The sequence below is a fragment of the Fringilla coelebs genome (assembly GCF_963513975.1).
Source record: "Fringilla coelebs genome assembly, chromosome: Z".
Taxonomy (NCBI): Eukaryota; Metazoa; Chordata; class Aves; order Passeriformes; family Fringillidae; genus Fringilla; species Fringilla coelebs.
This window is the reverse complement of record NC_140031.1, coordinates 57,733,203-57,745,680: the sequence shown is the minus strand read 5'-3', so window position 1 is coordinate 57,745,680 and position 12,478 is coordinate 57,733,203. Positions and strand designations below refer to the sequence as shown.

The 12,478-nt window shown below is 41.6% G+C and overlaps 1 protein-coding gene across 1 annotated transcript in view; it reads left to right on the top strand.

The window, feature by feature from the left end:
* Positions 1 to 12,478, top strand: part of SVEP1 (sushi, von Willebrand factor type A, EGF and pentraxin domain containing 1) — a gene marked incomplete at its 5' end in the record, with an annotated part of 117,384 nt that overhangs the window by 77,274 nt on the left and 27,632 nt on the right. Inside the window, 7 exons of the mRNA XM_084225053.1 lie at positions 1,131 to 1,304; positions 4,222 to 4,341; positions 5,102 to 5,278; positions 6,047 to 6,131; positions 6,446 to 6,637; positions 8,561 to 8,728; positions 10,641 to 11,313. Coding sequence (XP_084081179.1) covers positions 1,131 to 1,304; positions 4,222 to 4,341; positions 5,102 to 5,278; positions 6,047 to 6,131; positions 6,446 to 6,637; positions 8,561 to 8,728; positions 10,641 to 11,313 — 1,589 coding nt within the window. The remainder of the gene's footprint in view (positions 1 to 1,130; positions 1,305 to 4,221; positions 4,342 to 5,101; positions 5,279 to 6,046; positions 6,132 to 6,445; positions 6,638 to 8,560; positions 8,729 to 10,640; positions 11,314 to 12,478) is intronic.

Here is a 12,478-nt window from a genome sequence, read left to right as displayed (position 1 = left end):
ACAGAACTGAGACTGAACAGGGCTGGCCTGCCACAAACAGGCTGAGTGGATGAAGGCTAGACTCACCCACTGGCCTTTACTTTCAAGGTACCTGATCCGCAAGGACCTGATGAATGCAAGTTACTTGAAGATCCCTATTTCCTGCATAAGGAACTACAGCTTTATACTAATGGTGTAGGCCTGAAAAAGTCCTGACTGAATCAGGCTCAGTGTAATCACTGTCTTCGCCCACAAGGTTCCTGTTCCTCCTCTTGGTGCTAAATACCCCGAAAACCACAGATGCCTGAGAGCCTGTCTTTGTTACAAGCTCTCCAGCTGTATTCCTTCACAACAAGTACTTGGCTTCCATAACTCTAGGCTTTAAATTCTTGTTGCATGATCCTTGCACACATCTAGGGGACTAGGACTTGTTGTAACCCATGTAGCTACAAAGATGAGCTGTGTAGTTGTTGGAATAAGTTCAAGCCTTTTTGATTGAGATAAAGATGCACAGAAGTAACTCTGCTAGAATAAATGAAAACCTCTGGTAGGGAGATACAGGGAAGCTTTCTGGTGCACAACTGGGATCAGATGGGATTATTTACTATAGTCAATCTAAGGGATGCCCAGGTTTGTATGTGAAGTCAGCTCCAGTCTCTCCATCATTCATGCACTCCCTCATCTCAGGCCAGGACTGTAACTCTTAGCAGTCTCTATTGGCTACTTTTGCAGTGTTTAAACACAGCAATCCTGAGCTTGATTTTCAGCAAAGGGAAGTAACAACAACAAGGCAAACTCAGTTTTCTTTTTTCTTTATAACTCGCCAAGGACTATTTCTTATCAGAAGTGTTCTGTGACTAAAGGGCATCTGCTCAGATCTCAGCCACAGGTGTCTCCTTGAGAGCTAGCAAAAATTTTTTAGCAGGAGCTGGAAAGTCCTGCTAAGACTCTTATTGAGAAATGCCCAGAAAAAAATACCCTCCACTAGACCTGGAATTGATTAGCTACTTCAGAAAAGGACTGGGTCCTCTTGCTAATGGGATTGTACAGCTGCAGAGAAAAACATGCAGTAATGGCTCTCATGTGGAATTATTCTGATGATTTGTGTTTGCTCTACTAATGCCTGTGCCCTCTTTTCACCCATCTTGCAGGAATCAGCTGCGGAGTGCCTCCAACTTTAGAAAATGGATATTATTCAGCTGAGGACTTTTTTGCTGGCAGTACTATTACCTATCACTGTAACAGTGGCTACTATTTGTTGGGTGACTCCAGGATGCTCTGCCTGGACAATGGAAGCTGGAACAGCATTTCACCATCATGCCTTGGTAAGATGTGCCATTTGGCTGTATGCACTGACAGTCTCACACTTCTCCTGTGCCCTTAGGCTTGAGCAGACATTCATTCTGAAATTGTGGAGGCTAACCACAGTCCCAGAGTCAAAATCCAAAATATTCATTTTTCTGAAGTAACATGCTCAGCCTTATGTGAAACCAAACCTACATTCTGTCACCTTTTTCTGTTCATCCTCTTGTATGCCCCACATCCTGCTTTTATCAAACATATATAATATTATATCGGCCTGCATTGCACTCCCACCCTTCCTCCTTCCATGTCCTGCAATTCTTGCATTCTGTGCTTCTGACCTGTGCATTTTGTTGCTCTCCAGCATGCTGTCAGTGTCCCATGCTCTCTGATCAGGTTCTTTTAGATATTTCACACATAGACATTGTAGTATTTAATATCAGATTTACTGACCTGAAGACAGTGGATGCTACACAGTATTTCCAATCAAGCGGAGTGGTACCAAATGTGCTGCATAGCACAACAGAAACAAATTAACAAAATGACAGCAATTGTAATACAGAGTTTAGGCATAATTCCAGTGTGTTTCCCCTTATCAAGCTCTCTAATGTTCACCATCATGACCTTGCACATCACCAGTAGCTGGGAAGGAATGTGTGGGTTAAGGCCAGCTCAAGCCCATTGGAAGCTGTCTGACATTTCTACCTCATGTTGACCATGTATTCATTTCCACTCCTCTATGCTGGTCTGGCTAGCTCAGAAAGACATTCACACTCTTTAATGAGCTCAAGGAGAAGCAGTTACACTGTCAGTTGATCTACTTAACTGCTAATTGATGTTTACCTAAATGAAAGGCCACCTTGCTGTCTCCTTAGTCCCTCACATAATGGGCAGATCACCTCTGCCAGTGTTCTCTGAGCCTTTTTTCCATTGTGGGTTTTTTTTGGTGAGTCAGACATGCCTGCCAGCAAGCAGCTGCAGCACTGACAGGGCTGGGAGTACACTTGTGAACACAGTTCATGCAGTTGCCACGCCTTAACTTATTCTCTGGTCAGATGGGTCTGATGTGCCAGGTGCAGTGGCACAAGCTGAGAGGCTGGCATTGGACTGTGTACAGAGGACACAGGTGTCACTGGTCTTGCAGGGTCATGTCTCCAGCATACCCCTGCTGGAATCCACTACCTAGCTGTACTTGGATTGCTGCATCTGGTTGTGCTGGATCTTAGCCATGCCTCCAATGGGAGCTGTGCAGTAAAGAACTGGCAAGATTTGTGCTTGACTCCTAATTCTTTGTAGGTATAGCACATATTTTTTTCAGTCAAGACGAGCAAAAGAAATTACCAAAGTCTTTTAGTTCTGCCAACATTCACTCTGGAGTAGGATCCATCTAGCATCCTGTCCAGCAGCACTTCTTGAGAACCTGCAAACATCATCCCAGTTACGTCAAGGCTGTCCAAATAGTTCAGCTTCCATGCTGTAGGAGTCACAATGCTCAGAAGGAAAAACCTGCACCCCACCTTCCAGCTTGCCTTGTCTCTCTTGAATCAGCGTTATGGGAAAATGAAAACAAGAGTGGATTTGGCACCCTGACCCACCATTTACCTTTCTGACTCATGCTTCAGGGAGGTGCTAACAAAACCTGGTACACCTGTGCCCTGAAGCATTCTTTTTGTTCTCTTAGGGTCTGAGTCACAGTGTAGTTCCACCTCATTGGAGGTCTCTTGCCTAACAAGACAGTACAGAAGAAGCAGTCATTCCAGTTCTGCTGTGGTAGCACTTTGCATTCCCCTGGTACTTGTGTAATTGGCAACTGTCCTGGTGTTAAAGTGCAGCTGTCATTCTGCATATCAGAAAGAAAATCCTTTTCTTTTCAATGTATTGTGGTCCTTTCAGGCTAATCAGACTCATCTAATAGTGAAGAATAAACCCTCCAATTCAGTAAATTTTCTTGCTTTTTTAAACAGTGATTTTTTTTACTGGAAATGGGCAAAGAACCCAAACTGTGTGTCTGCATGGCATACTTAGATCAACGGGGGTCCTGTAGCAGGGCATTTAGATTAAGAATTGTTCTACCTTCCTCTAACAGTCTGAAACAAGCATTTTTATAGAGAGAGAATAATCCCTGAGACTAATCCCTGATGCCAGCACTTTTTAAATTAGATACTTTGAAATTGACTCTTTGCAATGTTGACTCATTATTTTCGTACCAAGGACGTTTCCTTAGTGTCAAGATTAAAAGATTTTATGGAGTATTCTGGAGTGAGGGATTTTTCTTTTTCCTGCATAGTACGAAACTGCAGAGATCATAAATTATCAATTGGGATTTTTACGTGCTACTATCATGGAAATAGTTAGTTATAATAACTACTATATTTTTAATTATTTTTAACTTTTCTGGCAATTGCTGGCTTTTTTTTGGGACTAGTCTAATTATCTTTATCAAAGATGGGGCTCTAATATTTTCAGAGTATTTCCCCTCTTGGCTAAGTTTCCCTGTCTTACAAGTAGGAAGGTTGAGATAGAGAGGATTTCCCAAGCAAGAGTTTGATGCAAAAATCCTTCCTCAGAGTGCCTACGCAGACTAGTAGTACAATAGTTACAATATCTGTTCTTTTGCAGTTTGGAAACCAGATACTTTATGTGGAAGTAGTGGCTGAAAATCAGTAACATTTATCTCTGATTTTCTTATGTTGCACAATACTGTTGAGTAAATTTTAATTAAAATTACAATAAAACTTCACAGTGAGTTATAAATATTTGTTTAAATATTAAGTGTTTTTACCAATGGATGAAAAATGTGATTGCAGTAAGTGATTTTTAATTATACTAGTTAAAGTAATTCCTCTTGACAGTAAGACAGAAAACCAAAGCAAATGCTTACCACAAATAACACACTAGAGACATGGGTTTTGTGGCTTTGTTTTGTTTTGTTTTTTGCAGATGTTGATGAATGCGCTGTTGGGTCAGACTGCGATGAGCACGCATCTTGTCTCAACACAAATGGATCCTATGTTTGCACTTGCATCCCTCCTTACACGGGAGATGGTAAAAAATGTGCAGGTATGGGGAAAAAAAAAATCCAGCTAGCCTTTCCAAGATTCTGTGTAGGCCAGCATCCTGCCTTCCAGCTGTGAGACAGCAATTGATGTCTAGGACACGCATGCTTTCATCCCCAGGTCAGTTTAGTCTGGATGGGGCTGTGATGAAGCGTCTCCTTTTGTTTCTTGAAAACTCACCTCTCTGTAAGCTGTCACTGGGGTCCTGCTCCAAGACACACACACTTGCAAAAAACCTTTTTGCAAAAAACCACAGAGCACAAGACCTGGGAAGGCCACAGCGTTTCACTTCTAGAGCAGAGCTGTGCAGCGAAGAAATATTTTAACAGAGGCTTCTGAATAGGGCTAGAGCTGCCTGTGGAAACATTAAACAAGGTAACTTTGGATGAATATAACTAGACAGTGGCATAGGTTGGCATGAAAGGTAGTTGAGCAGTTTTCGTGTTCAGGGATGGACATGCTGGAATGGGCTTTCCCTCACAGAGGGAGAAATTACTGTAAGATGTGTTTTCTTCTGGCAAGGAATGTAAACTCAGTTACAGAGGGCTCTTCCACGTCAAGATTAGATTACTTGCATGAGTCTTCAGTGTCAGTCACTTACATATAAAAGAGAAAAGACTGTAAGCTACTTATGTAAACTACTTTAGCATTTTCCATGTGCTTTGCCTTCTACTTTCAGCAAATTCCCAAGGATATCTCTTGTAGTTTGTTCATAAAACCTGACACATAAATATATTATTTGTAGTTTCCCTCTTCCTCCTCAGAACCCGTGAAATGCCATAATCCAGGAAATCCAGAGCATGGTCATTTACATGGGGATACTTACAGTGTTGGCAGTCAAGTAACATTTTCCTGCAAAGAAGGGTTCCAGCTGACAGGAGCGACGAAACTCACTTGCATGGAGTCTGGAGAGTGGAGCCACCCAACACCCTATTGTGAAGGTTGGTTCCTAGGGGTAATGCATGCTGAAATGTGACTTTACCATTAGACAGATGGGAGGGGTAAAGTAATAGTGAGAAGCCTTTAGAGACCATGGCAGCTTATGAAACCCTGTCCTAGCAGGTCTGGATGTCAGTGTTGAAGTCTTTGTTTTCTTAAAACATAAGCACAGTTGTCATGTCTGTAGTGGTTCTCTCTTACGCAGATTCTCCAGTGCGTCAGAGGTATACACTCAGTCTAATGCAGGCATTAGAAGTGTTCTTCTAATTCTAATTCTTCTCCACCCAGCCTTCCATTTTCAAGCAGTTAATCACTTAAAGACCATTAACTGTCTCAGTGGATTAAAAGCAACCCGAAAGGACAGGCTGATGCATGTACATAGTCGTGGTATAATAGCAGAAATTGTTTCTTTAGAAAACCAGAACAAATGAGATGAAGCAACAGGTAAAGTGAAGAGTTGACAAAGACTGTCTAAGCAAAAAAACAATTACTTTGTCCATAGAGAGAGGTAGATATGGAGTCCTCTTGATAACCAAGCATGTGGTTTGTAGAGTGGTTATAACTACCTACTTTCAATTAGTTCAGTTTCTCAGAAAGGTGAATTCAGATAAAGAGTCTTAAATGTCATTTACAGATTAGACAAGAACTCATTGTTACCTAGGGCTTTATACTTCTTCAAATCTTTTCAGAGAAAAAAAAGCAAATCCTAATTTTCTGTTCATTTTTGTTTGTGTTATATCAACCTCTCTTGTATTCCTGTCTTTTTAAAGCTATATCCTGTGGTGCTCCAGTTATTCCAGAGAACAGTGCCATTTTTGGCTCAAATTTTACATACCATAATAAGGTGGTGTACAGGTAGGAATTCAGTATGTTTGAAGTGCTGTATTAATAACTGATTGACAATCTGGCAGCAAATAAGAGTATGGCTGAATTGAGAGATTGGTTGAAATGAAGGAGAGGAGCAAGATGGGATTAAAATAATGGAAAGACATTTGGTTATAGAGTGGCTGTTCATTAGCAGAGCTGAATGTTTACTCCAGTACTACTTCTCTATTTCCTGAAAAGAAAGATGGTTTATGCAGGTGTGGATGATGAGAAAAAAGGGATGGCTGATTATGTTGTGCATGAAAGGATCTGTGTTTGATAGCACTTCTTTTCTTCTAATGCAGATGCAATGATGGATACAACCTGGTGGGTGAAAAGGAAATTCTGTGCCTTGCTAGTGGCATTTGGAATCATGCTCCCCCCTCCTGTGAAATGGTGACCTGCCCTAGCCCACAGGATATCAGCAATGGAAAATACACACTCAGTGGCACAGCCTACCTTTCCTCTGTATCATACACCTGTGACAATGGATACAGGTAAATAAATGCACGAACATGCCTGAGCCAATGCAGGTGGCATGCTTGTTTGAAGGTCTGACTTATATCTGAAAGAAAAAAGCTAGGATCATTGCTCAGAGTGATAAAATACTAAAACAGAATTGGAAAAGACTTCTTTATACCTTGAGGGTACTTTCTGTATTTTATCCTGAACTGGAGCAGTTCAGAAAAGTCACTCAGGATTTGCTATATACATATGTAATGCTTTCATTTTACCATCAAACTTATAAAAATACTTTGAATATTCAGAAAAATAGTTTTCATTATTTCTGAAAGCTCTCATTTGCCTTTAAAGATCATTATACCTCTACAACTGTAGTTAATATTATTTTTGCTATTACTTTACAGAGCCTTTTGTGAAGGAACTTTCTGGAAGTTACTAATTTACTCCTTTAACTCTTTGTCCTAGTAATTTATTCTAAGTATTTGTTCTGTTTTACATTTTTAAGCACTTATACTGCAAACACATTTTTAACATGCTGCAATTAAGAATTAACACATTAATGCTATATAGAAGGATGTAGCTGTACATGCAGGTTTCTGCCTCCCCTCATATCTGCTTGTACTTCTGGCAGATATACTCTGACATAAGTGGTCCCATATGGACCAGTTTAGGGATTATTTTTTTCTACATTTTCCTGCTGCAATCATTTCCTTGTCCAGATGCAGGCAGGTAGGTGAAGTGTGTTTGTTTGGTGAATATTCTAATTGTGTTAGTACAAATGGGTAACTCAGCTGCAGTTCAGTGTAGTGTTAGGTCACAGATTTGCATTGTGGGTTTACCTGTACCCCACTAAACCAGGCAGTCCAATGAGACTGTGGACTTTGGACATATAGGGAGCAAATACCACGTCGATTTTGATTCTTTGTCTTTACCTGTCTACCCTAGCTTGGTGAGAGAGGTACTCTCTCCTGCCATTACCACTCCAGAGGAAGCCCTCTTGAACAGTGTCCATCTTATGCATTAATCCTGGACCCAGTCTCTTCCTTCAAGCACCTTTTAGGTGTTTTTATTCTTAAACATATTGCCACAGGCAGGCAAAGCCCTACTTCCCTGACAAGGGCCTGTGACAGATTTGTAAAAGCATTACAGGTCAGTGTTCTTTTCCATTAACTTATTTCAGTCAGCTAAACATAGGGGTCTAATACCTTCTGACACCAAATTGCAGGGAATCAGACACTCCCACACAGGGCTCTCAGGTATGGTGTGGGCACTACAGGGAACCCACAGACAGCTGATATGGCAGCTGGAGACAAGGGGTTTCACCCAGCTGTCTCAGAGAGGTGTTTCACACTCTGTTCAGACACCCGAGTCACACCATCTGAACCAATCCTGTTTCCTCAGATAAGGAAACCAAAAAATACCATTGACTTCAAATATGTGTGACCACTCACTCAAGTAATATCCTTTACCTCCTGAAGGAACTGAATGCCTTTTTGTGAACAAACTTGAGCTGGAGCAATTCCTTCAGTGTTCTGGGTGAAAATAGTGCTTTAAGTCCTTGAGTGAATCAGGTCTCAGGCAGAGGCCTAGTTACAAGTCTCAAGATTGGCATGTTGTTGATGGCAGACAAGTAAATTTTTAAGGTTAAACAAGTATTTGTTTCTTTTGTGCTTGAAGATGGGCAAAGCTACAGCAGAAATTGTGTGTGTCTACACAGAGCCTTGAGGCTTCTCAAGAAATCCACCAGCTTGCTCTTCAAAGTGATGTGAAGACCAGCTTTATTTAATAGCATCAGAGTGTTTTTCCATGAGCAAAGCGTGAGATTCTGACCTCTACTGAAGTCAGTGAGAAAGACTCCTTAGTTTCACTGGGGCCAGAAAGCAAAGCAGCTCTTTCCCTCTCCATCTCTCGCCCAGAGTGAAATGGCAGCAGCCTTAATAATGATCTTTATGTCTCAGCCTTCAGGGCCCTTCTGTGCTTGTCTGTGCATCTTCAGGGAGCTGGAACAGCACACCACCGGCGTGCAGCATTGTGTCTTGTGGACCCCCTCCTGCCATCAAAGATGCGGTCATCAAAGGAGATAACTTCACTTTTGGAAACACGGTCTCTTACACCTGTAAGGAAGGGTATGTAGATCAGCACTAATGAATTAATATTCAGGTTGAGTAAAACTGGTGCACTGTTTCACAAGTCCTTTATAAGTGCACACTAATTCATGTTCACTACTTCTGTCTTAACTTTTTGGAAGCTAAATGCAATGGAGATTATTTTTCTGTGGGCGGTCAGGTTAGTATGAGACACAGACATTTCTTAAAGTAGTTTCAGGAGAACTGAATACACTCAGGAAGAGAAGAATAGACAGGAATCAGGGGGAATGGTAGAGCAATTCAGTCGGAAACCTTTTTCCTTGGAGTTACTACAGAACCAGTACTTCTGTGCTAAATTCAAAGCTCTGATCATAGCAAATTCTTTGTGTCTTATCAGGGTGTAAGAATGCTTTTGATGCAGTTTAACTACTGTCTGTTGGGGTGTTCTAAATTCTATTTCCTTAAAATTAAGACTCTTTGCTTATTGAGATGCGTTATTTTAAATTTATTTTTACCTACTCTATGTAGAGAAATTTTCATTAAAGAGAAGGCTCGGTTTTGATGACATCAAGTGTGAAAGTATACTGCTGGACTCTGATCCTGCAAGAACCTTTGCACATGATAATCTTTACAGCCTGTAAGCAGTTCCATAAAATTTCTTGGAACTGTTCTGTCTAAAAGGCAAAGTGGGTAAGCAGAGCTTTTGCCAGTTTAGGTCCAAAGTGACTGAAGGAGTTTCTGCTTTTTCTTGGTGTAGAAAGGTAAATTGACAAGTCAGCATTTTTCTCATAAATTGGCTTTGCAATGTTATTTGAAACATAATTGAAGCAAAGCATCCTTATTACGTTTTCTAGACTGTTCTATGATTGTAAAAGCTGCTTCTCTTTCCTGTGCAAGCATTTTAAATGGGGCAGGATAGCAGCATTTAAAGACTGCCACAGCTGCCTGCCTGTGACAGTGAGTTATTTTAAACATTGGCACATAATAGGCTCTTTTTCTGGGGTCTTTTTCATGAGGCCTTGAAAACAAATCCTGCAAACAAGACAAAACAGTTTTACAGATGTTGCTTCAAAATCTGAACAGCCTGCAGTTGGAAAGTCAGTGGGGACTTTGGAGTAGTTATTGTTTCTTGGCTCTTTGTGAGAGCACACCACAGAGGGAAAAAAATATGAAGAAAGCAGTCTGAGGTACTGTGAATACACTGCTGCCTGTTGCATATTTCAGCAGCAGGGGTTTAAGTGGTTAAGTGGGATGATGAGCCACGTGGATTAATGCCTGTCCCTGCATCCCAGAGACAGACTGGAGAACTACCGCTACACTAACCGTATTAATGTGGTAGTATTTCATTATAAATCTTTTCACTGGGGTTTTTCCAGTCAGTATTATTTTTTTAATTGGCTTTCTAGTATTTTTTAACAGTGACTTTTTAGGAAGAAGTTATTTTAAAATTGCTATATGCATTTTTGGAAAGAGCATCTCTGGGTAAATCACTAAGAGGTTTCACTTGGCTTGCAAGTGTGAAAATAGATTGATAGAGCTGATATAGAGACCCAGAAGGCCTTTCTATGCTTTTCATCTCTTTCTTTTTCAATCAGTTTTGCTAAACAGAAATAGTTTCTGAGTGGGATCATTTCATTGAGGGTTGCATGGACCATCACAGCACAATTCTAGGTAGTACTTTGAGCCAAAATGGAAGCTCAGAAATGGTCATTGGATAGACAGGGAGGCAACATGCACGAGGTGTGCTAGGATATCCACCTTTGTGATACCTCACCCATGGACATGTAAGCTTTAGGATTTTCCCTCTGAAGTTGATCATAGCTTTTTTAAAGGATGCTGTTTTTCTGGGGTTCTAGCAAACAAGCTCATACTGCAAGGGCTTCAGGAAACCTTAGGAAGAGTTTGACAGTGCTTGTGTTTTTGACTTCCTATGTGGTTTCCTTATCCACAGTTACACATTAGTTGGCCCTGAAACCATAGAGTGCTTAGCCAGCGGCAAGTGGAGTGTGAGCAACCAGCAGTGCCTGGCAGTATCCTGTGATGAGCCACCCCATGTGGAAAATGCATCACCAGAGAGTGGCCACCGCCTCTTTGGTGATGTAGCTTATTACTTCTGCTCGGATGGTTACAGCCTGGCTGATAACTCTCAGCTGCTTTGCAATGCCGAAGGGACATGGGTGCCTCCAGAGGGCAGGGACATGCCCCACTGCATAGCTGATTTCTGTGAAAGGCCATCCACCGTCTCCTACAGCATCCTGGAGTCCATTAGCAAAGCCAAGTTTGCAGCTGGCTCCGTCGTGAGCTTCAAGTGCATGGAAGGCTTCGTTCTGAACACCTCGGCCAAGATCGAATGCCTCCGCGGGGGCCAGTGGAGCCCTTCTCCTCTGAGCATCCAGTGCATCCCCGTGCGCTGCGGGGAGCCTCCCCACATCAGCAACGGCTACGCCAGCGGGTCCAACTACAGCTTTGGAGCCGTGGTGGCTTACAGCTGCAACAAGGGGTTCTACATCAAGGGAGAGAAGAAGCGGACCTGTGAGGCCACTGGCAACTGGAGCGGCAGTCTGCCCACGTGCCACCCAGTGTCCTGTGGAGAACCACCGCAGCTTGAGAATGGCTTCATCAAGGTACAGAATGAGTTTTCTCTTCTGCATGGTACCATGGCAAACTGAATACATCTTCACAACTGTTGCTGTTGGGGTTTTCTTTCTTCTGTTTTACCCTTCCCTTCCTCAGTTAAGTCTAAGTAAATGATTGGATACGATAGAGAAAGGGAAAAGCAGGTGGATTTGCAGCAGAATCGTGTCTGAAAAGCATGAATATTTCCATGGAATTTCCTATCATAAAGTGGGTTATCAGATAGGAGACTCAAGATGCCATATTCAACTGATTTCCTTAGTGTCTTATTCTTCATTTGTTTGGTTCTTGGGTAGCTTTCAAGTGCCTTCTTATATCTGAAGTACTGATGCCAGTTCACAAGCCTTGCCCTTTTCACTGCTATGAAAAAAATCTGATATGCAATAGATAAATCACCTTGGGATCATTTTTCTTCTTTTGTTGTAAGCACATTTCTTTACTGAAGTCAGAACTTCCCTTTCCTTAGGCAAATTAAATTGCAACAATGTTGCACATTTGGTGCACAACAACAATGTTACGGTAAGGAAGATCAAAACCACTACTATAAAGATTTTACACTGAATTTTTGAAGCATTTTTCTTCTGAGCATCCCTCTTCCTTCCTTAAATCCAAGGATTTAAGATACCAGTGTACCAGATGTACCAGATACCAGGGGTACCAGACACCAGAGAACCTTCATTTGCTAAATTTGGAGTTCCTACATGGGTTTCCAGCAGTACTAGCACAATTGCTGTTCAGACTCCCACACAGATGCATCTTCTAACTAATGCATATCACTGTTTTGTCTTCCTTAGGTAGGATCACTCCTTCATGTTCTTTACAGTTAGAGAAAATTTTTAATACCTCAATCAATGCCTGGACTGCAACTTTTAGGTGCTCCTCAGCTGCCTTCTCAAGGCCTGCAGCTGCATATGTGGCATTTATAAATGTCTCCTAGTAGCAGTAGATTTGAGGGCTCCAACCTTAGATACACACAAAAGCTAAAGAATCATGACAACAATAGGCCATTTGATGGCAGCTTCCCCTGATAGATTTCTTTTCCATCTTCCTTTCCACACCTATTTTGGTCTCATGGGTCAGGAAGGGAGAAAGCAGGGGAACTATTTTCTAGCTTTTACCTTTTAAGGCTTGAATTTTCTCTTTTCTTTTGAAAGT